This window comes from Lissotriton vulgaris, chromosome 5 (genome assembly GCF_964263255.1).
Source record: "Lissotriton vulgaris chromosome 5, aLisVul1.2, whole genome shotgun sequence".
NCBI lineage: Eukaryota > Metazoa > Chordata > Amphibia > Caudata > Salamandridae > Lissotriton > Lissotriton vulgaris.
The window spans coordinates 87,377,963-87,393,582 of record NC_141693.1 but is presented as its reverse complement, the minus strand read 5'-3'; the positions used below and the strand labels follow the sequence as shown (position 1 = coordinate 87,393,582).

The 15,620-nt window shown below is 45.2% G+C and overlaps 1 protein-coding gene across 1 annotated transcript in view; it reads right to left on the bottom strand.

The window, feature by feature from the left end:
• Positions 1-3,841: 3,841 nt before the first annotated feature.
• LOC147710266 (steroidogenic factor 1-like) overlaps positions 3,842-15,620 on the bottom strand; it is a 438,859-nt gene continuing 427,080 nt past the window's right edge. Inside the window, exon 7 of the mRNA XM_086919966.1 lies at positions 3,842-4,186. Within this exon, the coding sequence (XP_086776092.1) occupies positions 3,939-4,186 (248 nt within the window). The 3' untranslated portion in view covers positions 3,842-3,938. The remainder of the gene's footprint in view (positions 4,187-15,620) is intronic.

Sequence of the window (15,620 nt, the reverse complement as noted above, 5' to 3'; positions counted from 1 at the left end):
AAGATTACTGTTATACTTAAACAATATCTGGAGGAGAAATGAGATTATGAGTGATTCTCCTGTGGCTTTTACAAGTATTTTTTAAATACTTTACTGACCTTTCATTTGTGTAGGGACCTTAATATTCAGAATACAGAGTGGGTCCTGATTCTCCATCCTAAGGCTGTATCCAACTCCTAACAGAGTATACCAGACAACAACATGTGAAAATGATTTACTCAAGGGCCTGAGTAAGAAAATACTTTAAGGTAGGTACCATGCACCCACTGCTGTACAAAATGGACCCAATATCTCGGGCATCGATGAGCTGTGTTCACCGTGCAACTGTTGGTTGAAGCCAAAGTTAAGGATAAATAATGATAGGAAATTGCGATTAAAAGTGGTTAATGCCTTCCAGCATTTGGGCAATCATGGTATTAGCACCCATCCCCATGTTATCTCCATCAAACCTCACACCTGCAGCCAATGCATGCTTCTTACCCCATGTTTTACCTGAACTTGAAACGTATGCAAGCAACATTAGGCAATGGATACATTCTAAGCTTTCTGATTGGCAGACACATACTCGCTGGAGAGTGTTGCTTGTATATTAGATCCTGGAGCGTCAGTCATTCTGGTTCCTGTAATAGCTACGTGGCAATGGATACCCATGTTTGAGGAATCCTGCAGGCTGCAGCCTTTGATCCTTACTCATGCAGAACACTATACTACACCTACTGTAACTTTTTGTAATTGTGCTACTCAATGTCACTGTTGCTCCCTTATCAAATAAACCACAGTGAGTATTTACCAAGAAAATGTGTATTCCATAGAAACCAATTGTGAAGAATCGGATGACATCTACCACAAAAGATATCCCTTATCAAAGAGCACATCGATCTTTATTGCATGATACCTTTAGAATGTGCTGTGTATCACTGGGTATATCACGCGTCATCATACAACTGACGATGCATCATTTCAATAGTATGCAAAGTTCGTTTTGCAATAAATCCCGGAGCGGTGGGGGGGAGGGGGTGGGGGAGGAGTGAACAGGAGTGTTGCCTGTTGATATGAATCTACAGTGTGTTGAGGGAGGCATTATCATGGGATAATTGACCCGTGCAATGGGACATTTTATGTGAATGTGACAGTGAGCTCAGGCAGAGGGCATCTATTCTTGTGTGACGCTTGATTTATTTATCTCCAAAGCAATATTGTTAGCCAATACCAACAAGGGGATTCACATTTCTGGGCAACAACAGGCAGTTTACTAGGCCACCAAAACCTAAAACGAGATCTCGTATTTTAACATAAAACACAGTTTAAACCTCGAGTATATTCACAATTTTTCTAGCTTCTGCAAAATATAGCAATTCGATTCTTGCACTAGTGATATAATGGGTGCAAGATGAATGTGCTCTCGTTTTCCCACGATCACTTACTTTCGGATGCGTCTGTTATTTTGTTCATTGTGTTTTTGCAGCGCTGTTTATAAAGGAGGGCAAATAATTCGATTTTTTTTTAAACAGGACGTAATTCTAGTTGCAATCGGTTAAATTGACAGTCAGTAATACAGTGCATATGGAGAAAAAATGTTCATGTATTGCAGACTGACTATAGGAGGACATGAACAGATATGTCGATATATTTCAAGCAGTATAATGTCTCTTGAAATAACACACTAAATAATTTCTCTACAATGGGAGTAGGCTGGTCAGTTGTTTTCTAAGTCTGCAAAATAGTGTTCCATTTCCTAAAATGGTTGTAGCTCCTTTTTTGAAAGTCTCATTATGAGATCTAGTGTGTGGAAGTTGCAATGTTTTTTTATTGTTGAAAAGGTCTATGGAAAACGTCATATCTTGCATTGTTTGTTCTTTTATTTGCTTCAAATGACATATTTTGGGAAATATTGACTTTTGCATCAATTTGTGTAGCATTTATTGTTGTTTAAAGTGCACAAAATGGTTTTAAAAGCATATTATTCCCATTAAACAGCTAGTGTCCTTCTCATCCCCAATGCCTGTGTGGAAAATATCCACAAACTGTAAAACTTGCAACGAAAACACCTGCACGCATTTGTCAGCATGGGACTGTGACTCAAATAAACAATCTCTGGCTCTCCTCCGCCAGGAGTAAAATAGTGGGTGAAAAACAATGCACTGGAAGGGGTCCTAGTGGATTGACAGTGGCTCAGATTCACATAGGACTTCCTTCCAACACTTTGTTTTTGTTGCAATAGACACCTAAATTTCATGGTTTGGTTGAAAGTGGCAAAAAATTATGTTGCTAAGTGAAGAAAACATTGCACACCAGAGAAGGCGAAGGGAAATTGGAACGCTTTTCAAATAACCCAGCGGGTGAGAACTTGAAATTCTGCAAAACTTTGTGGGCAAAATATAATTTTGCAAACCTCAAGTGAAAACCCTCTGCTGGCAATATTTTCTCAAAAGTAGATCAAATGTTTGGCCAACAATGGGCACGTAGAACAGACTGGGTCCCTCAACCTGTTTTCCAGATGTTTCACACCAATCACCCCTCCCTCATATCCAGTTGGATCTGTTAGACCTTCTGTATATCTTGGGCTTTCTAGAAACACAATAGGTTTTGTTTGCAACTTCAAAAACATATACATGGTGTGAATTTCTTGTAAGCATTAAACAAGGTCTGTTGATTCTCAAACCACCAAGTGTACCCATCAGATCACCCTCGAATCATGCCAAACACATAGTAATATTTCTAGATACAAGCATGGTTGGACTGCCATATTCATCTGCTTCATCAAAGGGGAAGTATTTTATCGGATTCAAGACGCCAGAATGCTTTATTGGGCCCCTAATTGTTTTGGAGATCAGTAGTGCGAGTCCAGGACTATAAATTAAGACCCATGGTAATAATCTAAACATGCCTAACATGGATTTTAACTCATGATCGAATATTACCCTTTCACCTGGGTCACAAAGTGAAACTACATTTCATAATTTGAGAGTTATCAGTTTCACTTTTTTCTCTGATTGGTTATATAATTTTCATGGGCATTTTCATAGTTTTCACTGATGGTTTCAAGTTCATATGAATTTTACTGTTTGGAGATTCACATAGCAAACCATGTGTTCCTTTATTAGTGTTTGCATGTTCTCCATCTGCTTATACATGTTAAGATGACTGTTTCAAGGAATGGCAACAAAAATTACAAAGTCATCTATCTTGGTCTGTGCTAAAGCATTGTTTGAATGTTATAGCTTGCCCATGGTACAAATCCGCAGAATGTTGAATCAGAAATCAGCAATAACGGTAAATGAAACCAGAATCCTCAGAATGATTTAAGCAAAGGAATAAGTACAGAAACAAATGTCAAAATGCATAGAACATTTAGCAGTTGGAAAAACATACACTGAAGGAGAACCACTGGAAGTTAAATTAAATGTCTTAAATTAGTCGTAGTTTATGCTATGTGTATTTAGTAAGCTGATATACAATAAATACACGGTATCGAGTGGTGGGCGTTCTCGAGCATAAAATAGCAATTTCTTTTTCAGGATAACAAAAATAAATATGCATAATATTCCCATTTCAAAAGCTTCAGATGCAATATTTCCTTCGGCATATGACTTGTGTTAGTCCATTAAATCTGATCACACTAGGGTGCTATTACAATTTAACCATTTAATCCCTTCGCCGATGGATCATTTTGAATCTTGATAGAAGTAAAAAGAAATGGTCATATTTAAAGAGCAATACATATATCAAATAGTATTTTAGTGCTGACAGTTATATTAAAATAAATCTTTCCAAATGTTCCAATAGTATAGGTTAAATACATTACTAGGAAAAATGCTTTTGTGGATGGGCATCAGTGACAGACCAATCTGACTCTGTTTTGCATCTTCTGCCAGTGTGCACCGCTGGCGTAGAGTGTCACTGGTGGCTCTTCTCTGAGTCATTAGGTTGATGGCCATTCATGCCCGCTTGGCATGGAGCATTTCAATGAGCAGGTTGTTACAAGGCACCTCCCCGCTCATGTGTTTGTGGTAGAGGTAATCCTCAGCCAGCATGCTGATAGACCGGATGTCGGTTAACCGCAACAACAGCAGTCGGAACTTGTCCATGCAATGAGGATAATGGCACATGGTATATTCATGGAGGGCGGCGTTGATTTTCTCCTGGGCAGTTTTGGCCAAAGTGTGATTTTCCAAACATTTCTCATCTGTAACAACATAATTGATGGTTATTGACAATAATTGTAACCTTAACATAACATAGCCTAAGACATATATTCAGGTCTTCCTTAGCTTCTCCAGTGTCACAGGACTCAATGGTGAAATTGACCAATTTCATATACTCATGTTGATGGTAATTTATGTGCAAGACATTCCTTTCCATTCCCAGCCATTCTGCAACCGCTACCACTTCATCTATTTCTTAGAACCATTCCAATACTGAGTCTTTTATCATTCCTAAGCTTCACTTTCCTTCAATTAATTAATAAACATTTCTAATGATAGATCAGTTGAATAATGTACTGATCATCTTTGCAAATGTCAAAAGCACCTCTAAGGCGGGGACAGACAGAGTGCAGAATATAACATTAGACATTTCATTAAAGTGGTTACCAGGGTCTAATGTGGACATGCACAATCTGTGGAAGAGATAAAGCAGGTAGATTTCATATTTTAGTACACACTTAGTTCACAAATCTGGTACTTTGCTAAGCAAGCAGCATAGTACCAGTTCACAGTTAAGGTTCGGTTCACCATTGAGGATGTTGAACAATATACAATTTAACACACACAGGTTGTGAAATCCACACAAATGCGAAAATGCCATTGTAGAAGTTGCATTAAGAAAGTGACTGACTGAAAACACAAAGATTAGGATGCAAATGGCACACGGTACCCTTTGCATACTATTTGTTTCTCTGCATTGGGCGCTATTTATCCATCATGCCATTTTCTTTAGGTAAGGTCATTGTTATTTGTTTCAGAGCACTTAGATAAGGGGTGTCCAGGACATGCCTGGCGAAGCCTAGATCCATGTAAAGTTTTCAGCATATCCACATAACACTAATGATCATACACTGGATGTACATACAGCTCATGTACTTAGAAGTAATGCTGGGTGGGATACCTTGTGAATCATTTTCCTGGCAGCAGCTTGTTTGTAGCAGCGGAACTGACCTTTCTTCCCTTCGTTTCCGCCAGCAACTCGCGGTACCCGCTACGCGGGTCCCGCGTCGTGTGGGAAGCAACATTTCAACATCTTGTAACCGGAGGGGAATATCGCTCACCAAACCTGCAGGGCTGCGAGCAGGCGAAGGCGAAGGACTACCTGTTCCAGGAGCGCCCGCCCGCCTCATTGAAGCCACCTTGGCAGCTCTCCCTGCAGGCTCCTCCCTCACTGGACAGAAGAAAAGGTAGCTGAATCGGGCTACCGGTGGGATACCTTGTGAATCATTTTCCTGGCAGCAGCTTGTTTGTAGCAGCGGAACTGACCTTTCTTCCCTTCGTTTCCGCCAGCAACTCGCGGAACCCGCTACGCGGGTCCCGCGTCGTGTGGGAAGCAACCTTTCAACATCTTGTAACAGGAGGGGAATATCGCTCACCAAACCTGCAGGGCTGCGAGCAGGCGGAGGCGCAGGACTACCTGTCCCAGGAGCGCCCGCCCGCCCTCATTGAAGCCACCTGGGCAGCTCTCCCTGCAGGCTCCTCCCTCCTCTTCTTCTTTAAACCTTACAAATTAAACTGCTTAGCCCCGCTGCGCGGGAGCGACCGGGAGAAGCCCGGGACAAGGGTGGGACCGTCTGTGGCCATCAGGGGCCGGTAAGGGTCGGGTCGGGCCACCCCCCCCCCTTCATTTAATTCCCTGTATACTATTACCTGTTTGTATTCATTTACCTTTTGCATCATTTGGCCTCTATTGATGACATATTGTTGGGTAATCTGTTAGCGTTCTCCGGGTTGTGTTTATTACTGTTCTATACATTGAGGGCTGTGATTGAACTTTTTGGAGACTTGCTTCAATATGCCACTACGTTCAGGTAGGGAAAGGCAGGTCCAGGTTTCTACCACCAATGGTACCTTTACAGGTACTATTGATCAGTTCTTTAAACGTACCACCTGTATACTGGAGAAAGAAATAGCCCTTGCCGAAAAGCGCTTATCACTTGATCTGGTCACGGGTAAGCGCTCTTCACTGGGTAAGACCAATGAGGTTGTTTCCCCGGTTCCAGTAACCCAATTGCCCAATATATCAACTAATATAAGTATTGATCTAGTACACGGGTACTCATAGTACGGCCCGCGGGCCAGGGGCGGCCCGGCAAGCCTTCCCTGGCGGCCCGCGGACCTTGCAGACTTGTACCCGTGTTTAATTTTTTTTTTTTTTTACAATGTCAGCAAAAACCCCTGCGGCAGCGCGACTCAGACTGCTGCTCTGTGGGGGCCGGGCGATTCCCTTCGAAGTCAGAGTGGGGCTGCAGGGGGGCTAAGAGGTGACAAAGCCTCATTAACATACGAAGTGTCTTTTGAAGACGTGTGAAGTGCTCCGGTGAGGCTGTGTTTGTGGGTGTGCCTGTCCAGAAGCTGTCTCAGCCCAGGCACACATGGGCAAGGTGGAGGGAGGGAGACAGGGAGGGAAAGGGAGGGCGAGAGGCAGGGAGGGAGAGGGAGGGAAGGAGAGTGAGGGAGAGTGATGGCATGAGAGTGAGGGCAGGAGAGTGAGGGCAGGAGAGTGAGGGCGAGGGAGAGGTAGAGCGAGGGAAGGAGAGAGTGAGGACGAGGGAGAGGGAGGACGAGGGAGAGCAAGGGAAGGAGAGAGTGAGGGAAGGAGAGAGTGAGGGAAGGAGAGTGAGGGAGGGAGAGGGAAGGAGAATGAGAGAAGGAGAGAGCGAGGGAAGGAGAGAGTGAGGGAGAGGGAGGTCGAGGGAGAGGGAGGACGAGGGAGGGAGAGCAAGGGAAGGAGAGAGCGAGGGAAGGAGAGAGCGAGGAAGGGAGAGAGCGAGGGAGGGAGAGAGCGAGGGAAGGAGAGAGTGAGGGAGAGGGAGGTCGGGGGAGAGGGAGGACGAGGGAGAGGGAGAGAGAGCAAGGGAAGGAGAGAGCGAGGGAAGGAAGGAAAGAGCGAGGAAGGGAGAGAGCGAGGGAGGGAGAGAGCGAGGGAAGGAGAGAGTGAGGGAAGGAGAGAGTGAGGGAGAGGGAGGTCAGGGGAGAGGGAGGACGAGGGAGTGGGAGGGAGAGCAAGGGAAGGAGAGAGCGAGGGAAGGAGAGAGCGAGGAAGGGAGAGTGAGGGAAGGAGAGCGAGGGAGGGAGAGTGAGGGAAGGAGAGAGTGAGGGAGAGTGAGGGAAGGAGGGGGAGGGAAGGAGGGGGAGGAAGGAGAGAACGAGGGAAGGAGAGAGCGAGGGAAGGAGAGTGTGGGAGGGAGAGGGAGGGAGGGAGAGTGAGGGAGGGAGAGTGAGGGAAGGAGAGAGTGAGGGCGAGGAGAGGGCGAGGGAGAGGGAGGGCGAGGGAAGGAGAGAGGGAGTGAGGGAAGGAGAGAGGGAGGGAAGGAGAGAGGGAGCGAAGGAGAGAAGGAGGGAGAGTGAAGGAGGGAGAGGGAAGGAGAGTGAGGGAAGGAGAGGGTGAGGGAGAGTGAGGGAAGGAGGGAGTGGGAAGGAGAGAGAGGGAAGGAGAGCGAGGGAGAGCGAGGGAGGAAGAGCGAGGGAGAGGGAGGGAGGGAGAGCGAGGGAGGATAGAGTGAGGGAGGAGAGAGTGAGGGAGGAGAGAGTGAGGAAAGGAGAGAGTGAGGGAAGGAGAGAGTGAGGGAAGGAGAGAGTGAGGGAAGGAGAGAGTGAGGGAGGGTGAGAGTGAGAGTGAGGGAAGGAGAGAGTGAGGGAAGGAGAGTGAGGGAGGGAGGGAGAGGGAAGGAGGGAGAGGGAAGGAGAGTAAGGGAGCCCGCCAAGAGTGAGGGAGCCCGCTAAGAGTGAGGGAACCCGCTAAGAGTGAGGGAGCCCGCTAAGAGCGAGGGAGCCCGCTAAGAGTGAGGGAGGGAGACAGAGTGAGGGAGGGAGACAGAGTGAGGGAGGGAGACATAGTGAGGGAGGGAGACAGAGTGAGGGAGGGAGAGAGAGGGAGACCGAGGGAAAGAGGGAAAGGGAAGGAGGGAAAGGGAAGGAGGGAGAGGGAAGGAGAGAGGGAGACAGAGGGAAGGAAGGAGAGAGGGAGACAGAGGGAAGGAGGGAGAGGGAAACAGAGTGAGGGAAAGGGAAACTGAGGGAGAGGGAAAAAGAGTGAGGGAGAGGTAAACTGAGGGAGAGGGAAACAGAGTGAGGGAGAGGGAAACTGAGGGAGAGGGAAACAGAGTGAGAGAGAGGGAAACTGAGGGAGAGGGAAAAAGAGTGAGGGAGAGGTAAACTGAGGGAGAGGGAAACAGAGTGAGAGAGAGGGAAACTGAGGGAGAGGGAAACAGAGTGAGAGAGAGGGAAACTGAGGGAGAGGGAAACAGAGTGTGAGAGAGGGAAACTGAGGGAGAGGTAAACAGAGTGAGGGAGAGGAAAACTGAGGGAGAGGGAAACAGAGTGAGGGAGAGGAAGACAGAGATGGAGAGGTAGACAGAGATTAAGAGGGAGATATAGAGAGTGAGACATTCAGAGTGAGTGAGACAGAGGGAGAGAGGGAGTGAGCAAGACAGAGGGAGAGAAAGAGTGAGACAGAGGGAGAGAAGGAGTGAGACAGAGGGAGAGAGGGAGTGAGACAGAGGGAGAGAGGGAGCGATACATTCAGAGTGAGGGAGACAGATGTAGACAGAGAGACAGAGGGAGAGAGAGGGAGGGAGAGAGAGTGAGGGAGAGAAAGAACGAGAGAGAGAGAGAGAGAGAGAGAGAGAGAGAGAGAGAGAGAGAGAGAGAGAGATGTGTGTATGCCGGGTCTGGTGGCTCAGTGGACGAAGGCGTCCGCTGCGGGGACCTGTGATCAACCTCATGGTCACAGTTTTTTTTTTGTTGCTCTAGCCCCGCCCCTTCCCCCACTGACCCCGCCCCCACCAGTGCGGCCCACGGACATAAACCATACTGTAAATTTGGCCCCCTAGAGAAAGTTTGTGAGTACCTATGATCTAGTAGGAGAAACTGCACCCATTAGCCTAAATACGGATTCTGAGGGGGTCATTATAGATACATCTCAAGTTAACATACTAGATATTACTCCCACCTACCACAACTTATCCCATAATGATACTGGTCTTTCTGACTCTCCCAACCTCATACAAAGCACAGAGCGAGCAGATATATCTAACTCTGATTCCCAGAACTCGCCCACACAAAACCCAGGCAAGAGGAAACGGGTAGACTCGTCTGACAGGGAGGGGTGTAATATGGGGCAGAGAGCTCACAACGGCTCCCCCTAATTTACAAATTCACCTACAGTAGTCATCCCTCTTGAGGAAAACAATGTTACTGTAAATATTGTTGAGAGCATTCTCTTGGCTAAAATAGAACTACTGATTAAATCTTTACTCCTACCACTATTTGAATGGACTAGGCTATTGAACACTAAGATGGACTCACTAGACTCTTTAGTAAAAGAGAACATAGCCATTACGAAGAGAATTCACATACCTCCAGTTCTCAAGAGTACCGAATCTACACACACCCTGAAAAATCCAGCGAATATCAGGGACAGGGTAAATAGATCCAACACAGGACCACCTGTCACAAAAGCTCCACAGCAGAATCCTGCCCCTGCTAAAAATAAACAGGTGATTGAGAACACTCCACTGCAGAAGGTTGCCAATGTCCCTATTCCTCAGCCCCCACAAAGGAAAACATCTAAACCTACTGGCCATCTTGACCATAGTACACGGACTAGGACTAATCCCGCACCTAGGAAACAATGTGTGATCTCCCACCTGAGTCACTTCCCTATACCAACATATTAACTGGAGTGGCCCCATTAGGAGAGGGTAAGAAGGAAACACACAGAGATCTATATAACAAAGTACCATTCTGGTTAAATAAAAATCGCCCTCTCCCTCCAACGTCCAAAGCTGACATCCTCAACGTTAGGAGGGTGGACTGGGTGGGGTATAGTAAAAAAGATCTTGATGGGGATTGTGTGGTAATCAGCTTTAGGGATCCATGGGTGGCCGACTACATTAGCAGGGAACCAAGATATGGTAGACTGGGTGATGTTCAAACCTTGTCCCTGCACTATTTTTACCCTACATATAACTCTACTAGAGAACAATCATTTCAATTCCACTCTCAGAAGTATAGACCCAGAGATAGATGCTTTCCTGAAACACCAATATACCCAATGTTTCAGCCTCATCTTTCTAACCGGTTTGCCCCATTAATGGGACTTGATGGAGTGGATTGACTTAACATTAGGCCTTCGGCCCCAAGATCCCCAGAGGTTTCAGTACATAGTACAATAACAATTCATACTGTAAATAATGTAGATACGATAGAGCCTAAGTGTGGTAATACCCCCAATGGAAAGGAAGGGATGGATGAACCTTTAAGCCTTGTTCCTATATCCGAGGGAAGTGGGCTGACTGCCATCCCTGTTATACCACCAGAGTCATCAGCACATACCCTCAAGATATTATCTTGGAATATTGCAGGACTGAAGGGGAATTTGGTAGATGCTGATTGGGGGTTCTTTGTAGAACATTATGATATAATTGTACTTCAAGAAAGCTGGGCAGGTGATGCCATTCATCGGGTTGGGTATTTGACCTTCTATAAACCAGCCTGTAAAGGCCCAAAAGGTCTTCCATCTGGGGGTCTGGTTATTTGGATCAAACAATCCTTGGGTTACATGATTTCTGACTTACCAACTCTGAGTAATGACATCTTGGGTTTGAAATTGAGTTGTGCAACCAGCCATGATCTCTTTTTAATCAATATATATGCCAGGGGCCAACCAGGAGGGAAGTCATCAAAAACGGTTGATGATTTAGATCTTCTTATGAACAGCATTGGTAGAGACAAATGTGTTTTGGTGGCTGGGGATTTTAATTGTACATTCGAACCTGTCCCCAACCTGGATAATGGGTGTTATGGTGAGGTTGACCAGTTATGGAACATTCCTAACCTGACCATCCCTCCTGTAAAGAAAGTTACAGAGGCTGTCATGCAGTGGCTTGGTCCCTGCCTAGAATGGGATCTGCGGGCGGCAAATGGGAGGACAAAATCTGATTTGGTGGGAAATGTTACTTTTGATAACTGCCACAGCTCGAGTCGTATTGATTACTTTTTAATTAAGATAGAGTTCTGGAGTTCATTAGTGGACATGGAAATAGTCACCAGGCCAGAAAGCGATCATAATCCCCTAGTAATAAATTTATTAGCAAATGGCGACCTATTGAGAAATAGTGCAACAAATTTAATCACAGCAGATGCAGTCCTTACGAATGACTGCAGAAGGGTACGCTGGGCTAGGTTTTTGGAAGACCCCTGTACCGTTGAAAATGTTTTGTTAGAGGTAACGACATCGATTAAGCTGATTGCGCCTCTGCTAGATGATGTGGGGTCATTGGAACAAATTGTTGAGATCCAAGAATCCCTTTTTAACAAAATTAAAACTTTTTTTATTAAATCAGGTGGAGGGAGGAAAACAGGCTTGACCCACACAGGAGCCAAATGGTTTGATAAATACTGTTGTCTTGCCCACAGTTCATTGATAGCCGCTATCAAAACCAGACTACCAAAAGATATCAGAAAAGAAAGGGAAAATTATAGGAAGGTGCTTAGGCAGGCAAAGATAAATTGGGACGAACAACATTGGCTAGACTTATATAAGGCCAGTCTCTCCACTAATCAGCAAAAATGTTGGCATGTGGTGAAATGGGGAGGGTCTGGGGACTTGCAAACCCCATCCAACCATGTTCCGGTGGAGACTTGGGTTAAGCACTTTTCGGTGCAGTTTGGTAATATAGAATTGGGCTCTTGCAACCCAGGAGAGAATATTTGGGTTTCGACCGTAGCTCCACCTCGTGATCAGCTAGTCTTCACGGAAGTGGAGGCTACTAATGCCCTAAAATTAGTTCTGAACGGGAAAGCTCCTGGCTTGGACTGTGTTCCAGCAGACCTACTTAAATATGACCAAGAAAAATGGGTCCCCTATATAACACTATTGGCCAACGCCATCGCAAGAGGTGCCAGAATTCCCAACTCTTGGAAAGGGGCGGAGATCCTACCTGTGTATAAAAAAGGCGATAAGACGAACGCGGGGAATTATCGCCCCATCAGTCTTATTGACGCCCTGCAGAAGGTGATTGCCAGAATGCTGTTGGGCAGAATCCAGTTTTGGATGACAGATGAAAACATCCTGTCTCCACTGCAGGCTGGCTTCAGGGCTAATATAAGCACAGTCGACCAAGTGCTCAGATTTGTCATGATCTATTGGAAGACTGTGTTTTTAAGAGGAGGCACAATATACGCAGCATTTGTGGATCTTAAATCTGCGTTCGATCTGGTCCCCAGAGAATAGATGTGGGCTGCATTAAGAAGAATGGGTATACCTCCTGACCTTCTCGAGTTTACAATCAGGCTGCATGAAGATAATTATGCTAGAGTAAGGTGGGGTTGTCAGGGCCAGGTGACCGATTCCTTCCCTGTGACTCGTGGAGTGAAGCAGGGCTGTGTTCTGGCCCCAACCCTATTCTTACTCTTTATTAACCAGGTTGTCCAGTTCCTCTCAGCAACCCCGACTGATGCACCAACCTTGGGGGGGACTAAGTTTCCCCTTTTAATTTTCGCTGACGACACCCTAATCTTGGCAAAAACGCAGTCCGGCCTCCAGTTAGCAATAAATAAATTTGTGGACTTCTGTTGCCAAAATGACCTCGAAATTAACATCTCTAAGACAAAGTTTATGGTCCTGATAAAGAATAAACCCCAGAGGGGTCATGTAACCATGAACGGGACTAGCCTAGAACAAGTAGAGGTTATGACATACCTAGTGGTTGTCATCGACTACAGGCTACGATGGAAGGAACAAATAGAGGCACTCAGTCTAAAATTTGCTCGTTTATCAGGGTGTCTTGTGAAGGAACAGCGATGCTCCATGACTAAAAGGGTATTACCAGCGCTTATTATCGTTAGCGCCAAAATTAGCACAGCAATACTGTATGGGGCGGATTTATGGGGGAATGCAGACTTGGCCGCTCTGGACAAAATAGAGAACACATTTTTTTGTAGTCTAGTGAGTCTCCCACCTTCAACACCATCCCTCCCTCTCATGTTAGATATGGGCTTCCACTCCATTAAACATCATGCCCAATATAGGATGGTTTCGTTATGGAGACGTATCTGGTCCACCCCGGAACTATCGATGTTTGCCAAAGAATTACTGGAAGTGAGATCGTTACAAGGGGCAGGGGATATACCTTGGTTTAGATCTATCAAGAATACCTTATTCAGAATGGGTCTCCAAACGTTATGGTATGAGCCGGGGGATCACTCCTTTCCTTCAAAGAAAGAGTTTAAACAACTATACTGGTGCATAGTTAAAGAGGAACAGGTCGAGCTTTCTCAGAAATCCAACCTGACTAGTATGTTTTTGACTTACAAAGTGGTTCCACACACAGAGATTTATTGGGACACCATCCTTAAATGCTTGGACAGGAAACTGTACCATCAGTTTCGTGTAGGGACGCTGCCTATAAGAGAATTTACCAACAAGTGGCACAACCATCTGTCCTTGTCTTGCCCCTGGTGTCCCGAGCGAAAGGAATCTTTAGGGCATTTCCTGTTTGCTTGCCCAGCCTATCGTGCTCCACGCCATAAATGGCTAAATCCAATATGCAAGAGATTAAATACCCGAGTAAGCAACGACGCATTGTTAATCCTAAAATACAATACAGCAGAATGGCTATCCATAGGGGTAGCAAAATATCTTGGGTGGGCCTGGATTATCAGGGCAAGGTGCTTAAAAGGAGCCAATAGCTGAACGCCTAATGAGTTGTCCTAAATTTATGCTTACTGGATAGCAATTTTGAGTTATCTTTTAACATTTTTTATGTATTAACTTCGGATAAATCGTCTTTCTATGCTATTTGTTTTTTAAAACAAGACTTTTGTTAACCTAAATTGTTTGTATATGGTTGTATTTATCTGTTGTGTGTTTTTCTTGTATATATTTCTTATATGCTTGTCTTTTATGAAGAAAAACTTCGAAATAAAGACGTTAAAAACTGAAAACTGAGAAGTAATGCTGGATCAGTGGACCACTCTCAGATTACCAGAAATATATTTTTCATGAGGAAGTTTTCAAGGATAGTTTTTTACGTCTCTGCTATTGCTGTAGCATGGAAGCACAGACAAAACTGTTGCGGAGATTCTGCACATACACAGAACTATGTGCAGAAAAACAGGACCTAGGTGTATAGGGCTTGTACCTTCCTACCACTTAGAACCCAAAATCCAAGAACCGACTAGCTGTAGCGTCTCATTCGTTCTCCGACAAAATCACAAAGCTACAAATTATTAGACAACCCAGAACACATTCCCGACACTCTCAGGAATCGCGGCAGAAAGACATACCCTTTCACTCACTCACTCGTGCTTGTCCACAATAAGGATAGTCAGAGTCACTGTATAGTTCAAAATGTTTATTTTAACTATCGTGCTCTGTAATGCAGTATACAAGCCACTACCAGCAGCAAAATGCATAACCCTAGCACAGTTAGCATTGTTGCAATACCATAGAATATGAATGGGGATGTCATTATATAAAGCTAGTGGAAAAAGGACTATAAGGCCTGACCACCCTCCCCTTGGTAAGTTGAAGTTTATTGTATAAAGGAAGATCTCTGGGCTTTGTCAGCAAGCCATCATAGGAACATCATAGCTCTTCTCCAAGGAAAGGATTCCCTCCAAGTGTGTGTGAACAACATGCAACTCTGTAATAGCAAAGCACAAGCCCTTTAGCAGTGCAGCTGTGTGTAGCATGTTTTGTCTAGGCAATAGGGACTGACCAGGACAGCAGAACATCATGTTCAGACTAAACTCCAGGAACAGAAGAGAACACAGAAAGCAGTCCGTTCTCATGAAAAAGACACAAACAGAGTCTTGCAAAATAAAGTAATGTAGTAACGTACGCAAAAGCAGCATCATGGCAACAAGGCTCATGCTAACTTAGCAATGTCGAGAATGACCCTAAGGGCCACATAACAAAACCTACATTAAAAACTCCACTGCTATAACGTGGATATATGTTTTCAAAGCAGAAAGAAACATAAGACTGCCCACCTCCTCCTTTCCCTCCCTCATTTAGAGTGTAGAAGAAGGTGGCCTACCTAACGAAGGAGCTGCCACTGGACCCATCTTTGCAGACACCCAAGACATCAGGGGGCTGCCCAATCAAGTTCGGATCCACTGATGACACTGCAACCCACGTCCCTTCTTTCAGGCACCACCATGTAAATCTTGGCAGTCACAAACAGAAAAACGCTCTATATGTCCCCTGACCTCCTGCTCCCTCCCTTCCTGTATTTTTTTTTGCTTGCCTGTTATGCTGCCCCTTCACCTTCTCCCCCTCTCTATTGCTGGATTCATATGCATTACGCTTGACAATGGTATTTCTGCAGGCAAGGAACAGCAACATACCAGGGCATGCAGTAGACTGACAGTATCACAGGGTATCTTGCATCCACCCCAAGGTAC